The following is a 13,271-nucleotide window of genomic DNA, read 5'->3' on the forward strand; positions in this document are numbered from 1 at the left end:
CCGCACCTATCAGACAATGGGGGCATATCCTAGCGACATGCCCCTATTGTCGGAGATGGCAAAACCCCTTTAATTCATATTACATATTGTTTTAATGAGACAACTGCTTTAAGCCTGCAAGACTACGCTGTTCTTTCCATCAGAAATTACCAGAATGGCCAATGGAATAGGATATTCTTGCTTGGATGGACATTTCCCTGTCATATGCATACTGTTCCCCATTACACTTGATAGATATTGATGGTGTAAATTACTTTCATTGGACATGTTCTAGCTGATTGTGTTAAGCCAGAGGCATTACTGTATTTGTCCATTCTTTTATGCAATGGTGAAGGAGTTAAACTTTTATGGTTCCATTTTAAAGATGAACCCAGAAAATTAAATTGATCTGTGGTCAAATGGGATTTGACACTAGTGCAATGGTATCATATATTGATGTTTGAACAATCCACTTATCTCTGAAAGATAATCTCAGAATTTGCTAAAAGAGCACTCTTTTCTCTTCCTCATGTTACTGGATATTCTTGCAAATTGCACAGAAACTCAGATTTTTCTCCTAAAATGGATTCAGTTTAAAGCCAAGTGGTGGCGACTTACTTTCTTCAGTATCAAACACTTAAATGTGTTATAGGCTTTCTTGTTGCAATTATTAACTAAAAGTGATCCAATAAAAAAAAAAATTATATTTATATAATAATTAATCTTTATTTACAGCTCGACAAACCTGTACGTTGGTGCGCAGGAAATATATAGAAAGTGCTAACGAGTCCACACCATGTGCTGCGATTGCCAGCTGTATCATACAGCTGACACCTGGCTGCAGTTTTTGGGGTCAAAAATAACTCTCCTAGTCACTTAACCCCCTCAGATGCAGTGGTCAGTAGCAACTGGATGGGGAGGGAGCTCCTCCGATGGGAGCCCCCACAGTGAAATCACAGGGCTCCGATTGGTTGCTGTAGCAGCCTGGGGCATTGTGAAGGCTCCGAGGCCTGCCATAGCAAACTGGCTGCTGCATGGCTTAACAGGAAGCTAGTCAAAATCCCATAAACTCTATGGTGTAAGCGATTAAAAAAAATTGCATGTTTAAATCACCTAAGGGAACTAAAAATTACAGTAAAAAATTAAAAAAAGCTTTTTAAAAAAATACTAAAAAAAGAAACATAATATTTATTGTGCATACAAAAATCTCCAAACTATTAAAATATAAAAATATTTATCATGCTCATTGAGAAAAAAGTCAAAAAATTGCTGTTTTTATTTTTAGTGACCTTATGCCCCCCCCTCCCACAAAAAAATTGATTAAAAAGTTATCCAATAGTCATATGTACCCTGAAATAATAGCAATAAAAAGTAGATTGCCCTCACACAGCTCTGTAGAGGAAAATATATAAAAGTTCCAGGTGTCAGAATACGGTGCTGCAAAGAAAGAAATTTTTATAAAGGTAATCATTTTAAAATGAATAAAACAATCTATATAAATTTGGTATCGCTGTAATCTTACTATCTTAGAGGATAAGTTTGTAATATCATTATTAGTAAACAATGAACGCCGTACAAACAAAACCCTAAGAAAAAACAATAGCGGAATTGCATGTTTTTTCCGATTTTCCTATATAAGATATGATACATTAAAAATACAGCTTGTCTCGCATGTTAAAAAAAAAAGCCATGGCTTGGGTTTGAGGGAAAAATTCTAATAGGCTGTGTCCTGATAAGGTTAAATAAGAAAATAATACTCCTCGTACCTTGAATGATATACAAATAATTTTTGAATAAGCTTATCCACTGGGGGAATGGGGTATTTTATCCTGTGTGCAGTGAATGATTGTAATAAAGACCAGAAAACACTAGGTTAGTGATGCAAAGACCCATACACCATTAAGAGCCTGTCACATGCAGGGTTAAATTTGCAGTTCCATTTACATACACTACTTATATTGACATAACTATAAACTGATCTGCAGTGCCATATAGCATCTAGTAATTTCACTATGCGTATCAGGTTTTAAATTAAGCTGAATTGACTTTCTGTATGAAGCACCAGGTTCCACAACGCAGCAAATAGATAAGTAGTTAGTATATAAATACGTGGTTTTCATAGCTCTGTTGTGTAAGAATAACCCTTTGGCCATAGGCCTCGTTCACATTTCCGTATTTCCCTGACGTGTGCTGTCCACATTTTCAACGGACAGCAAACATACCCATTGATTTTCATGTGCCTATTTTTACTGACTGCGGGGCAGTGGGAAAAACCATGGAGAGTTGGTCCGTGATGTGGAATAAACTCGTCCATTGAAGTCTATGGGTCCGTAAAAATCCCGGACACAACACAGATGGCATCCGTGTTTGGTCTGTCTTTCACTTACCACTGGTAGGAGAAGTTTTTGAAATTAGTCTTCAGCTGAGCAGGGTCCGTGGAATACGGATGACACACGGAGGGCAAAAAACAAACACATGGACCAAACACGGATCCTTCACAGACAGGTTCACTGATGAAACGTGGCCGTATTTTTCACGGACGTCAAACATAAACAAAAAATGTTTGTTCATTAGGTAATTTGATCTTTTATGCAGCACAAAAGATCATTTCCCAGTAGCAGATCGTCCTGTGTAAACACAATCTGCTGCGGGGAAACAACGAAACAGTATGGGGAAGAGCAATGGCATTAGTGATCGCTCTTCCCCATACTCTGGAGGAGATCAGTGCATGTAAATGCATCGGTCTCCTCCACTAGTGATCAACAGATTGTCAGGAAGGAACACAGGGGTTCTGCCAGTTTGTATCACCTTCATTCATAACATAATTTTTCCATTGACTGAGCTGTGCGAGGACTTGTTTTTGTGGGACGAGTTGTACTTTTCACTGGTTCCATTTTAGGTACATATGTAACTTTTTGCTAACTTTTTATTTCATTTTTTGGGAGTAGAAATAAAAACATAGATTTTTTGCTTTTTTAGACAATGTGTACAGTATGGGATAAATAATATGAATTTTTTGTAACCCAAAAAGGTAATTTTTTTCTTTTTCTTTCTTTTCTTTTCTTTTTTTTCTTTTCTAAGTTCCAATAAAGGACTTAAAGTTTCATTAAGTCATCTTAAAACCAAATAATGCAATACAAGCGCACTGTGTACATGTTTTAAAACCACAAATATTCTTTACTCATAAAACACTAGCGCACATGTTAAGAAACACGGATATAATACAACCCCACCAATGTGCTGGTCATGAGGTGAGGCTGAGGTAGCCAACACCTTCACATTAACCTGTTCACATATCTCCACAGTGGAGGTCACGGTTATTAAAGGGGCGGGCACAGTGGAGGTCACTGTTATTAAATGGGCGGGCACTGTGGAGGTCACTGTTATTAAAGGGGCGAGCTCTATGAAGGTCCCTGTTAAAGGGGCTGTCACTGTGAAAGTCGCTGTTAAAGGGGCGGCCACTGTGAAAGGGGCTGTCACTGTGAAAGTCACTGTTAAAGGGGCGGTCACTATGAAAGTCACTTTTAAAGGGGCGGCCACTGTGAAAGTTCCTGTTAAGGGGCGGTCACTATGAAAGTTCCTGTTAAGGGGCGGTCACTATGAAAGTCACTGTTAAGGGGGCGGTCACTGTGAAAGTCACTGTTAAAGGGGCGGTCACTATGAAAGTCACTGTTAAAGGGGCGATCACTATGAAAGTCACTGTTAAAGGGGCGGTCACTGTGAAAGTCACTGTTAAAGGGGCTGTCACTGTGAAAGTCGCTGTTAAAGGGGCGGCCATTGTGAAAGGGGCTGTCACTGTGAAAGTCACTGTTAAAGGGGCGGTCACTATGAAAGTCACTTTTAAAGGGGCGGCCACTGTGAAAGTCCCTGTTAAGGGGCGGTCACTGTTAAAATGGCGACCACTGTGAAAGTCACTGTTAAAGGGGCGGTCACTGTGAAAGGGGCTGTCACTGTGAAAGTCGCTGTTAAAGGGGCGGCCACTGTGAAAGGGGCTGTCACTGTGAAAGTCACTGATAAAGGGGCGGTCACTATGAAAGTCACTTTTAAAGGGGCGGCCACTGTGAAAGTCCCTGTTAAGGGGCGGTCACTGTTAAAATGGCGACCACTGTGAAAGTCACTGTTAAAGGGGCGGTAACTGTGAAAGGGGCTGTCACTGTGAAAGTCACTGTTAAAGGGGCGGTCACTATGAAAGTCACTTTTAAAGGGGCGGCCACTGTGAAAGTCCCTGTTAAGGGGCGGTCACTATGAAAGTCACTGTTAAGGGGGTGGTCACTGTGAAAGTCACTGTTAAGGGGGCGGTCACTGTGAAAGTCACTGTTAAGGGGGCGGTCACTGTGAAAGTCACTGTTAAAGGGGCGGTCACTGTGAAAGTCACTGTTAAAGGGGCGATCACTATGAAAGTCACTATTAAAGGGGCGGGCACTGTGAAAGTCACTGTTAAAGGGGCAGTCACTGTTAAAATGGCGACCACTGTAAAAGTCACTGTTAAAGGGGCGGTCACTGTGAAAGTCACTGTTAAAGGGGCGGTCACTATGAAAGTCACTGTTAAAGGGGTGGTCCTTGTGAAAGTCACTGTTAAAGGGGCGGTCACTATGAAAGTCACTGTTAAAGGGGCAGTCACTGTTAGAGGCGGTGACTGTGAAAAACACTGTTAAAGGGGCGGTCACTATGAAAGTCACTGTTAAAGGGGCGGTCACTGTTAAAGGGGCGGGCACTATTAAAGGGGCGGGCACTGTGAAAGTCACTGTTAAAGGGGCAGTCACTGTTAAAATGGCGACCACTGTGAAAGTCACTGTTAAAGGGGCGGTCACTGTGAAAGTCACTGTTAAAGGGGCGGTCACTATGAAAGTCACTGTTAAAGGGGTGGTCCTTGTGAAAGTCACTGTTAAAGGGGCGGTCACTATGAAAGTCACTGTTAAAGGGGCAGTCACTGTTAGAGGCGGTGACTGTGAAAAACACTGTTAAAGGGGCGGTCACTATGAAAGTCACTGTTAAAGGGGCGGTCACTGTTAAAGGGGTGGTCACTGTTAAAGGGGCGGGCACTGTTAAAGGGGCGGGCACTGTGAAAGTCACTGTTAAAGGGGCAGGCACTGTTAAAGGGGCGGTCACCGTGAAAGTCACTGTTAAAGGGGCGGTCATCGTGAAAGTCATTGTTAAAGGGGCGGTCACTGTGAAATTCACTGTTAAAGGGGCGGTCACTGTGAAAGTCACTGTGAAAGGGGCAGGCACTATTAAAGGGGCGGGCACTGTGAAGATCAATGCTAAAGGGGCGGCCACTGCAGAAGTCAATGTGAAAGGGGCGGGCACTGTGGAGGTCATTGTTAAAGGGGCGGGTACTGTAGAGGTCACTGTTATGGGGGAAACTGTCTATCTTTTTACGACACATGGAAACATAAAATAAAATTGATGAAATATACCCGTGCGAAGCTGGGTCCTTCTGCTAGTCTCTTATATATATAAAAATGAATTTCTGTCTGTCTAGACGTCTGTCTGGACGTTCTTTATGCGCGACCAAACGATTGGGCCGATCGTCACCAAATTTGGCTCACAGGTATATCAGGTGTCCGGGAAGATTTTAGACCGGGTCTCAGTTCTCTATGACGTACCGTTCCTGAGATATTCTGAAATAATGACCCACATTAGCCAATACAAGCCTGCAAGTCTTTCTCTTCAAATCCCAACTGCCATAAACACAGTTTTACTCCAGGTTTCCATAACAACCCAGCCATTTTTCTTTACTGCTTAAAGGGGCGGGCACTGTGGAGGTCACTGTTTTTAAAGGGGCGGCACATTCGAGGTCACTGTTAAAGGGGCGGGCATTGTGAAGGTCACTGTTATTAAAGTGGTGGGCACTGTGGAGGTCACTGTTAATAATGGGGCTGGCGCTATGAAGGTCCCTGTTTAAGGGGCTGGCACTGTGAAAGTCACTGTTAAAGGGGCGGTTACTGTTAAAGGGGCTGTCACTGTGAAAGTCACTGTTAAAGGGGCGGTCACTGTGAAAGTTACTGTTAAAGGGGCGGTCACTGTGAAAGTGGCGGTCATTGTGAAAGTCACTGTTAAAGTGGCGGCCACTGTGAAAGTCACTGTTAAAGGGACGGTCACTGAGAAAGTCACTGTTAAAAGGGTGGTCACTGTTAATGGGGCGGTCATTGTGAAAGTCACTGTTAAAAGGGCGGTCACTGTTAAAGGGGCGGCCACTGTTAAAGGAGAAGTCACTGTTAAAGGGGCAGTCACTGTGAAAGTCACTGTTAAAGGGGCGGTCACTGTGAAAGTCACTGTTAAAGGGGTGGTCACTGTGAAAGTAACTGTTAAAGGGGCGGCCACTGTGGAGGTCTCTGTTAATGGGGCAGGCACTGTGGAAGTCACTGTTAAAGTGGCGGCCACTATGAAGGTCACTGTTAAAGGGGCGGTCACTGTTAAAGGGGCGGGCACTGTGGAGGTCACTGTTAAAGGTGCAGGCACTGTTAAAGGCGCGGGCACTGTGGAGGTCAATGTTGAAGGGGAGGCCACTGTGGAGGTCAATGTTAAAGTGGCAGGCACTGTGGATTTCATTATTAAAGGGGCGGGTACTGTAGAGGTCACTGTTATGGGGGAAACTGTCAATATCTTTTTACGACACACAGAAACATAAAATGAAATAGATGAAATATACCCAGGCGAAGCCGGGTCCTTCTGCTAGGTACTTATAAATCACATACAAATCAAATCTAAAACCCGTGTATAAATAAAGAGGTTGCAAAGGAGAAACATCTAAGTATACCTTTATACTGTAAAACCAAATCATATTTACTGTTCATACCTCGAGGGACGCATGTATCCATCTGAAACATCCTAAAGTTCTCTTTATTTAAAGGGAGTGTGTCAGCTCCAAAACACCCCCAAACTAGAGTAAGCAGCAAATAGTGTAAGTGGTGCTGAGCTTGATTGTGAAATGTTTATCTTCATGCTCATTGGCATTCCAACTCTGTGCTCCACCAAACCAGCAGTAAAATGCATTGAGAGGACTCCTGTGCTCACACACATAATGGGGGGGACTCAAAGAGGAGTTCTCTCAATGCATTTTACTGCTGGTTTGGTGGAGCACAGATTTGGAATGCAAATGAGCATGAAGATAAATATTACACAATCGAGCTCAGCACCACTTACACTACACACCGGTTACTCTAGTTTGGGGGGTGTTTTGGAGCTAACCGATTCCCTTTAATAGCTTTCTTTTGTGATCACTGCCTCATGAAAAGTCGCAAAACCCATTCTATACCATGAACTATGAAAAACAAGGTATCCCCATAGTAGCGGCGGAAGCATTCCTGGACTTAACATGTGGAATGTCAGGCAGATGCTTTCCAATTCTCAATTTTATCTGATTTGTTTTACATCCAAAATATTTAAATTGAGTGCAAGTGCAAGTGATGACATAAACTGTATAGGTAGAATTACAATTCAAGTACTGAAGGAACGGAAATTTAATGTACACTGAATATTGCAAGAAACGGCATGTAACTACAGTAGACACAGCGGGAATGACCACATCTGTAGCTGCCTTTATGAAGAAACCAAGTAGGGATATTTGAAGGTTTCTCAACAAAAAGTCTAGGAGAAAACGTCTGACCTAAAGTAGAGGTCTTTTTAGAAACGCATTTGAATCCCCCTTAAGCACCTCACTAAAAGATGAATCATAATTTAAAACAGGAGGATGCATCCAAATGATTGCAAAATTGAAGCATATTCAACGCTAAAGATTGAAAGATAAACACTGGTCGGCTAGAACCTCTTATATTAGTCCAAGTGATTTTAGGCTGAAGAAGGAAATACCTTGTTTTCCTTTCTACTAAACATGCAATTCTGTCTATGGTCCAGACAGGGAATCTACAGCAAGATAACCTTTGGAAGATATTCTCTACATCTTTGACAAATCCACATTTAAGGGTACAATTTCTTTTTGCCCTAAAACTGACTGGCAGTTGTATCAACTTCTTGGAAGGAATTGGCTGGTAATACTATGTTACCTGCTAAATTGTGCCAGCCCCCTGCCACATAGTTCATAATATACCAGTAGGTGAGATGAATAGGGCTAAAAGAAACAGTACCCATAATTCTGGGTTTTACATTGAAGTAGAGAATATCTCATAAAGCTTATCACAATGTAGGTACCTACTGTAATGGTCTTCATGGAGCTCTGACAACAGCCCCATTAGAAAAACTTTGAAATTAATTGGAATGCTGATTGCGATCTAGACCTTCTCGTCCAACACCAGTCCCCGACCTCTTATTCTGTAGATAGGTGATAAATACCTTTTTATGGGATACATTTTTTAACTATTTTACATATTCATTTTATTTCTCGTGTCTTATGTAAGGGATATAAATCTTTTTCATATGTTCAGTGCACTGTAATTAATAGCGCTTTAAAATAAATAATAGTAATTTCTTGTTGTGTACAATATGTTAACTTTTTTTATTTTTTATTACAGGAAGATACAGACCCATCTATTCATGAAAGCCTTGGTATAGAAAACACCTTGTGGGCAAGCACAGTGGTTGCATCTGGTAGGACATTTATATTTTTGAGATTAATTTCTTAAAAGTATTCCTGATTGTTTTTCTTGTTTTTAAAGGATCACTGAATTACTAAAACAAGGCTAGAGAAGCAATTGCATATCATGCTCTTTCTTCTCACTACAGGAGAGGGCTCAATAGAAATCTAGGGATCATAGGGGTTTCAGTACAGATCATAACTTTTTATAGGTCTTTATGCCATACAGTCAGGTCCATAAATATTGGGACATCGACACAATTGTAACATTTTTGGCTCTATACACCACCACAATGGATTTGAAATGAAACGAACAAGATGTGCTTTAACTGCAGACTGTCAGCTTTAATTTGATGGTATTTACATCCAAATCAGGTGAACGGTGTAGGAATTACAACAGTTTGCATATGTGCCTTCCACTTGTTAAGGGACCAAAAGTAATGGGTCAGAATAATAATCATAAATCAAACTTTCACATTTTAATACTTGGTTGCAAATCCTTTGCAGTCAATTACAGCCTGAAGTCTTGAACGCATAGACATCACCAGACGCTGGGTTTCATCCCTGGTGATGCTCTGCCAGGCCTCTACTGGGCAGCACGGTGGCTAAGTGGTTAGCACTAGTGCCTTGCAGCACTGGGGTCCTAGGTTCAAATCCGACCAAAGGCAACATCTGCATGGAGTTTGTATGTTCTCGTGGGTTTGCGTGGGTTTCCTCCGGGTACTCCGGTTTCCTCCCACACTCCAAAGACATACTGATAGGGAACTTATCTTGTGAGCCCTAATGGGGACAGTGTGATGCTAATGTAAAGCGCTATATAAGTGCAATAAATAAATACTGCAACTGTCTTCAGTTCCTGCTTGTTCTTGGGGCATTTTCCCTTCAGTTTTGTCTTCAGCAAGTGAAATGCATGCTCAATCGGTGAGGTGATTGACTCTCAGTATGCTTTGGGTCATTGTCCATCTGTTTTGGCCACGCCTAATGTTTTTGCTATCTCTCTGATGGGTTTGTTTTGTTTTTTCAGCCTAATGATGGCTTGCTTCACTGATAGTGACAGCTCTTTGGATCTCATCTTGAGAGTTGACAGCAACAGATTCCAAATGCAAATAGCACACTCGAAATGAACTCTGGACCTTTTATCTGCTCATTGTAATTGGGATAATAAGGGAATAACACACACCTGGCTATGGAACAGCTGAGAAGCCAATTGTCCCATTACTTTTGGTCCATTAACAAGTTGGAGGCACATATGCAAACTGTTGTAATTCCTACACCGTTCATCTGATTTGGATGTAAATACCCTCAAATTAAAGCTGACAGTCTGCAGTTAAAGCACATCTTGTTAGTTTCATGTCAAATCCATTGTGTTGGTGTATAGAGACAAACATGTTAGAATTGTGTTGATGTCCCAATATTTATGGACCTGACTGTATCAAACCTTTTTTGAAAACTCAGTCACCCTTTAAGTGTATTCTGAAGTAAACTATGTAAATCCACCATTCAATTCAGGAGGCTGCTTCCAAAGTCAAGACAAATTTAGCAGAGGTAAATAGGGAAGAATTTGCGGATACTGTAGTAAAGAAAGAACCATGAAAGATTGGATCAGTTGTATATTTGGAAATATTTTCCTTAAACAAATACTCTTAGATAAACTGATATACTGTGTAATGCCTAGTGCAGGACCTAGCTTGGTGTCTAGCACTGGTGTTCTCAGACCCAACAGGCATAATGCAATGTTTATCTTTTTCCTAGAGTTTTCCTTTACAGGAAATATTTTACAGTGAAATTCCCTGTTAAACCAGTTGCAGTGTCTTGTAGGTAGAGATGAGCGAAGTTTAAAATTTGATTTGGCTGCTTCGCCGAATTTTTCCACATAATTAGCTTAATTCGTCACAAAGTGCATTAAATAAGGTCTATCCCGGCCTGCAGTTAAACTTTAGGGAGAATGTATCCTGATGTACATCACTGTGCAGTGCAGTCTTTTCTGGTAGCGAAACAGTTGCTGTGCGTTTAGAATGACAGGCAGGTCACATATATGGACGTGCACATCATCATGCAGGCCACCAAAATTCCTAGCTAACCCCGAGCTAAACCAAAAAATTTATACAGCATCCTTCAGTAAAGCAAAAAAAAAAACTCTGCACACTCTTGCAGGTGTCCCATTGAATCTTTAGTGGAACAAAAAAGGACATGAAGGCAGCACCAATATAATAACGGAGAAAAAAAAGGTTCTTTTAATCCATGTTATGGCAGTGCAAACACATGCATTTTAATCCCTTCTGTTAGATGTACAATGACTGTGCGTTAATATTAGGCATAGTTCACACTTCACTTATTTACTCAGTTATTGTCAGCCCAAAGCAGGTGTCGGTTAAACCCACAGAACAGGTGCAGATGTCTTCATGATACCTAATCCTTGGCTCCTGAATTTGCCTCACAATAAGTAATGGAAATAACTGACTAAATAATAGAACTGTGAACTCCGCCTTGCAGGTTAATGTTAGCGTCAGGTCTAATTTATCGGCGAGGACTTATCAGTGCAGTAGGGTTGTTTCAGGTATCGAACTTTCGATACCCAATCGATACTTTTATGCCATTATCAATTCGGTATCAGGATGTTAATTTTTTCAATACTAACTAGACCTTCTTATGGCGCTCAGCGCACGTGCAAACAGTTGAGAAGGAGGGAGGGAGTCGCTCCCTCCTATGATGCGGCCGCACTGAGCCCAGTGAAGTGAGCGGGCTCTGAAGCTGCCCGCACCACTGACACCAATGAATGTGCCGCTATTAATGAAAGCAGGAGGAGGGAATACACTGCTGCGCCGTCTGAGCAAGTTAGCTCGGCGAACGGCAGCAGTGGCAGCAGCCTCCTCCTCCTGAGTGTCCTCCCCAGAGTCAAGCGGCCAGCATAGCAGGTGGCTGGCCACTGTGACACCAATTATAATTAACCTTTAATACAAATACAGGAGGCGGGGGCCGGCGGTGCCTCCTGTATCTGTATTAAAGGTTAATTACCTTTTGTGAGCGCCGTGCGCCCCCTCCCAGTATTGAAATCATTGGTGGCGCAGTGCGCCCTCCCTTCCACCCCCCAGTATTAAAGTCATTGGTGGCGCAGTGCACCCCCCAACCGCCCCAGTATTAAAATCATTGGTGGCAGTGGCCACAGGGTCCCCTCTTCATTGGTGGCAGTGGCAGCTTGTGATTGGAGCCCCAGCAGTGTAATCCTGGGGCTCCGATCGGTTACCATGGCAGCCAGGACGCTACTGAAGCCCTGGCTGCCATTGTAAGCTCCCTGCTGCTGTGTGCATTATGCACAGGGCAGCAGGGACAGTGTAAAGTCCTATTAACCCTAATAGAGATCTATTAGGGTGAATAGGACAAGGGATTTAAAGATCTAGACCCTAAGGGCAATAGTTATTAAATAAAATAAAAAGTAAAAAAAAACACACCAAATTATTAAGTATAAATTGCCCCCTTTCCCAATTTTACATATAAAATATATAAACAGTAAATAAACATATTACATATCGCCATGTCTAAAAAGTCCAAACTATTAAAATATTTTTAAAAAACTCCTATGCGGTGAACGCCATAACAGAAAAAGGTAATAAAAACCGCACAATTCACAATTTTTTTTTGTCACACCCCCTCAAAAAAATAAAAAAAGGAAATAGGACTGTTCAATTATAAGCCGGACGTTCCATAAAATGCGGAATGCACGCATATTTTTTTCGCATGGTATTGACTATAGCAATACTTTGTTATGGTATCGAAACAACCCTAAAGTGCAGTGGCCCAAAATTCAAGTAGTGGCCCCATGACAGTGAGAAGGGTGTTAGCAGTAAGGCTGTGTTCACATCACTGTTTATTTATGTCTGGAGCAAACCCAACCCAACACATCACATCACCCAAAGAACAGTGAAACATGGTGGTGGCAGCATCATGCTGTGGGGATGTTTTTCAGCAGCCGGGACTGGGAAACTGGTCAGAGTTGAGGGAAAGATGGATAGTGCTAAATAAAGGGATATTCTTGAGCAAAACCTGTCCCACTCTGTGAGTGATTAGTGGCTAGGACGGAGGTTCACCTTCCAGCAGGACAATGACCCCAAACACACTGCTAAAGCAACACTTGAGTGGTTTAAGGGGAAACATGTAAATGTGTTGGAATGGCCTAGTCACAGCCCAGATCTCAATCCAATAGAAAATCTGTGGTCAGACTTAAAGATTGCTGTTCACAAGCGCAAACCATCCAACTTGAAGGAGCTGGAGCAGTTTTGCAAGGAGGAATGGGCAAAAATTCCAGTGGTAAGATGTAGCAAGTTCATAGAGACTTATCCAAAACGACTTGGAGCTGTGATTGCCACAAAAGGTGGCTCTGCAAAGTATTGACATTAGGGGGGTGAATAGTCATGCACATTGACTTTTTCTGTTATTTTGTCCTTCAAGGTTGTGGGCATGTTCTGTAAATTACATGATGCAAATCCTCAAACAATCCATGTTAACAATCCGGCTATTAAAGGGAACCTGTCAACTAAAAAACACCTCCCAAACCACCAGCATTACCTTAAAGTAGCCATTAGTATGTTTCTAAAGGTCCTATTCTCCCTCCGGCCAGATGCACCAAAATCTTGAAAAACGAACTTTATTCCCCTGCATGCGCTATATAACAGCAGAGTTTGAAGTCAAGGGGGCAGCGGCCTCCTCGACTTCAAGTCAGGATAACCACGCCCCCTTTTCCTGTCCCTTCACCTTTGACAGC

The 13,271-nt window shown here is 42.0% G+C and overlaps 1 protein-coding gene across 1 annotated transcript in view; it reads left to right on the forward strand.

The window, feature by feature from the left end:
• Positions 1-13,271, forward strand: part of ATP9B (ATPase phospholipid transporting 9B (putative)) — a 255,314-nt gene that overhangs the window by 29,918 nt on the left and 212,125 nt on the right. Inside the window, exon 4 of the mRNA XM_040433993.1 lies at positions 8,451-8,526. Within this exon, the coding sequence (XP_040289927.1) occupies positions 8,451-8,526 (76 nt within the window). The remainder of the gene's footprint in view (positions 1-8,450; positions 8,527-13,271) is intronic.

Source organism: Bufo bufo, chromosome 5 (genome assembly GCF_905171765.1).
Source record: "Bufo bufo chromosome 5, aBufBuf1.1, whole genome shotgun sequence".
NCBI classification, from domain to species: domain Eukaryota; kingdom Metazoa; phylum Chordata; class Amphibia; order Anura; family Bufonidae; genus Bufo; species Bufo bufo.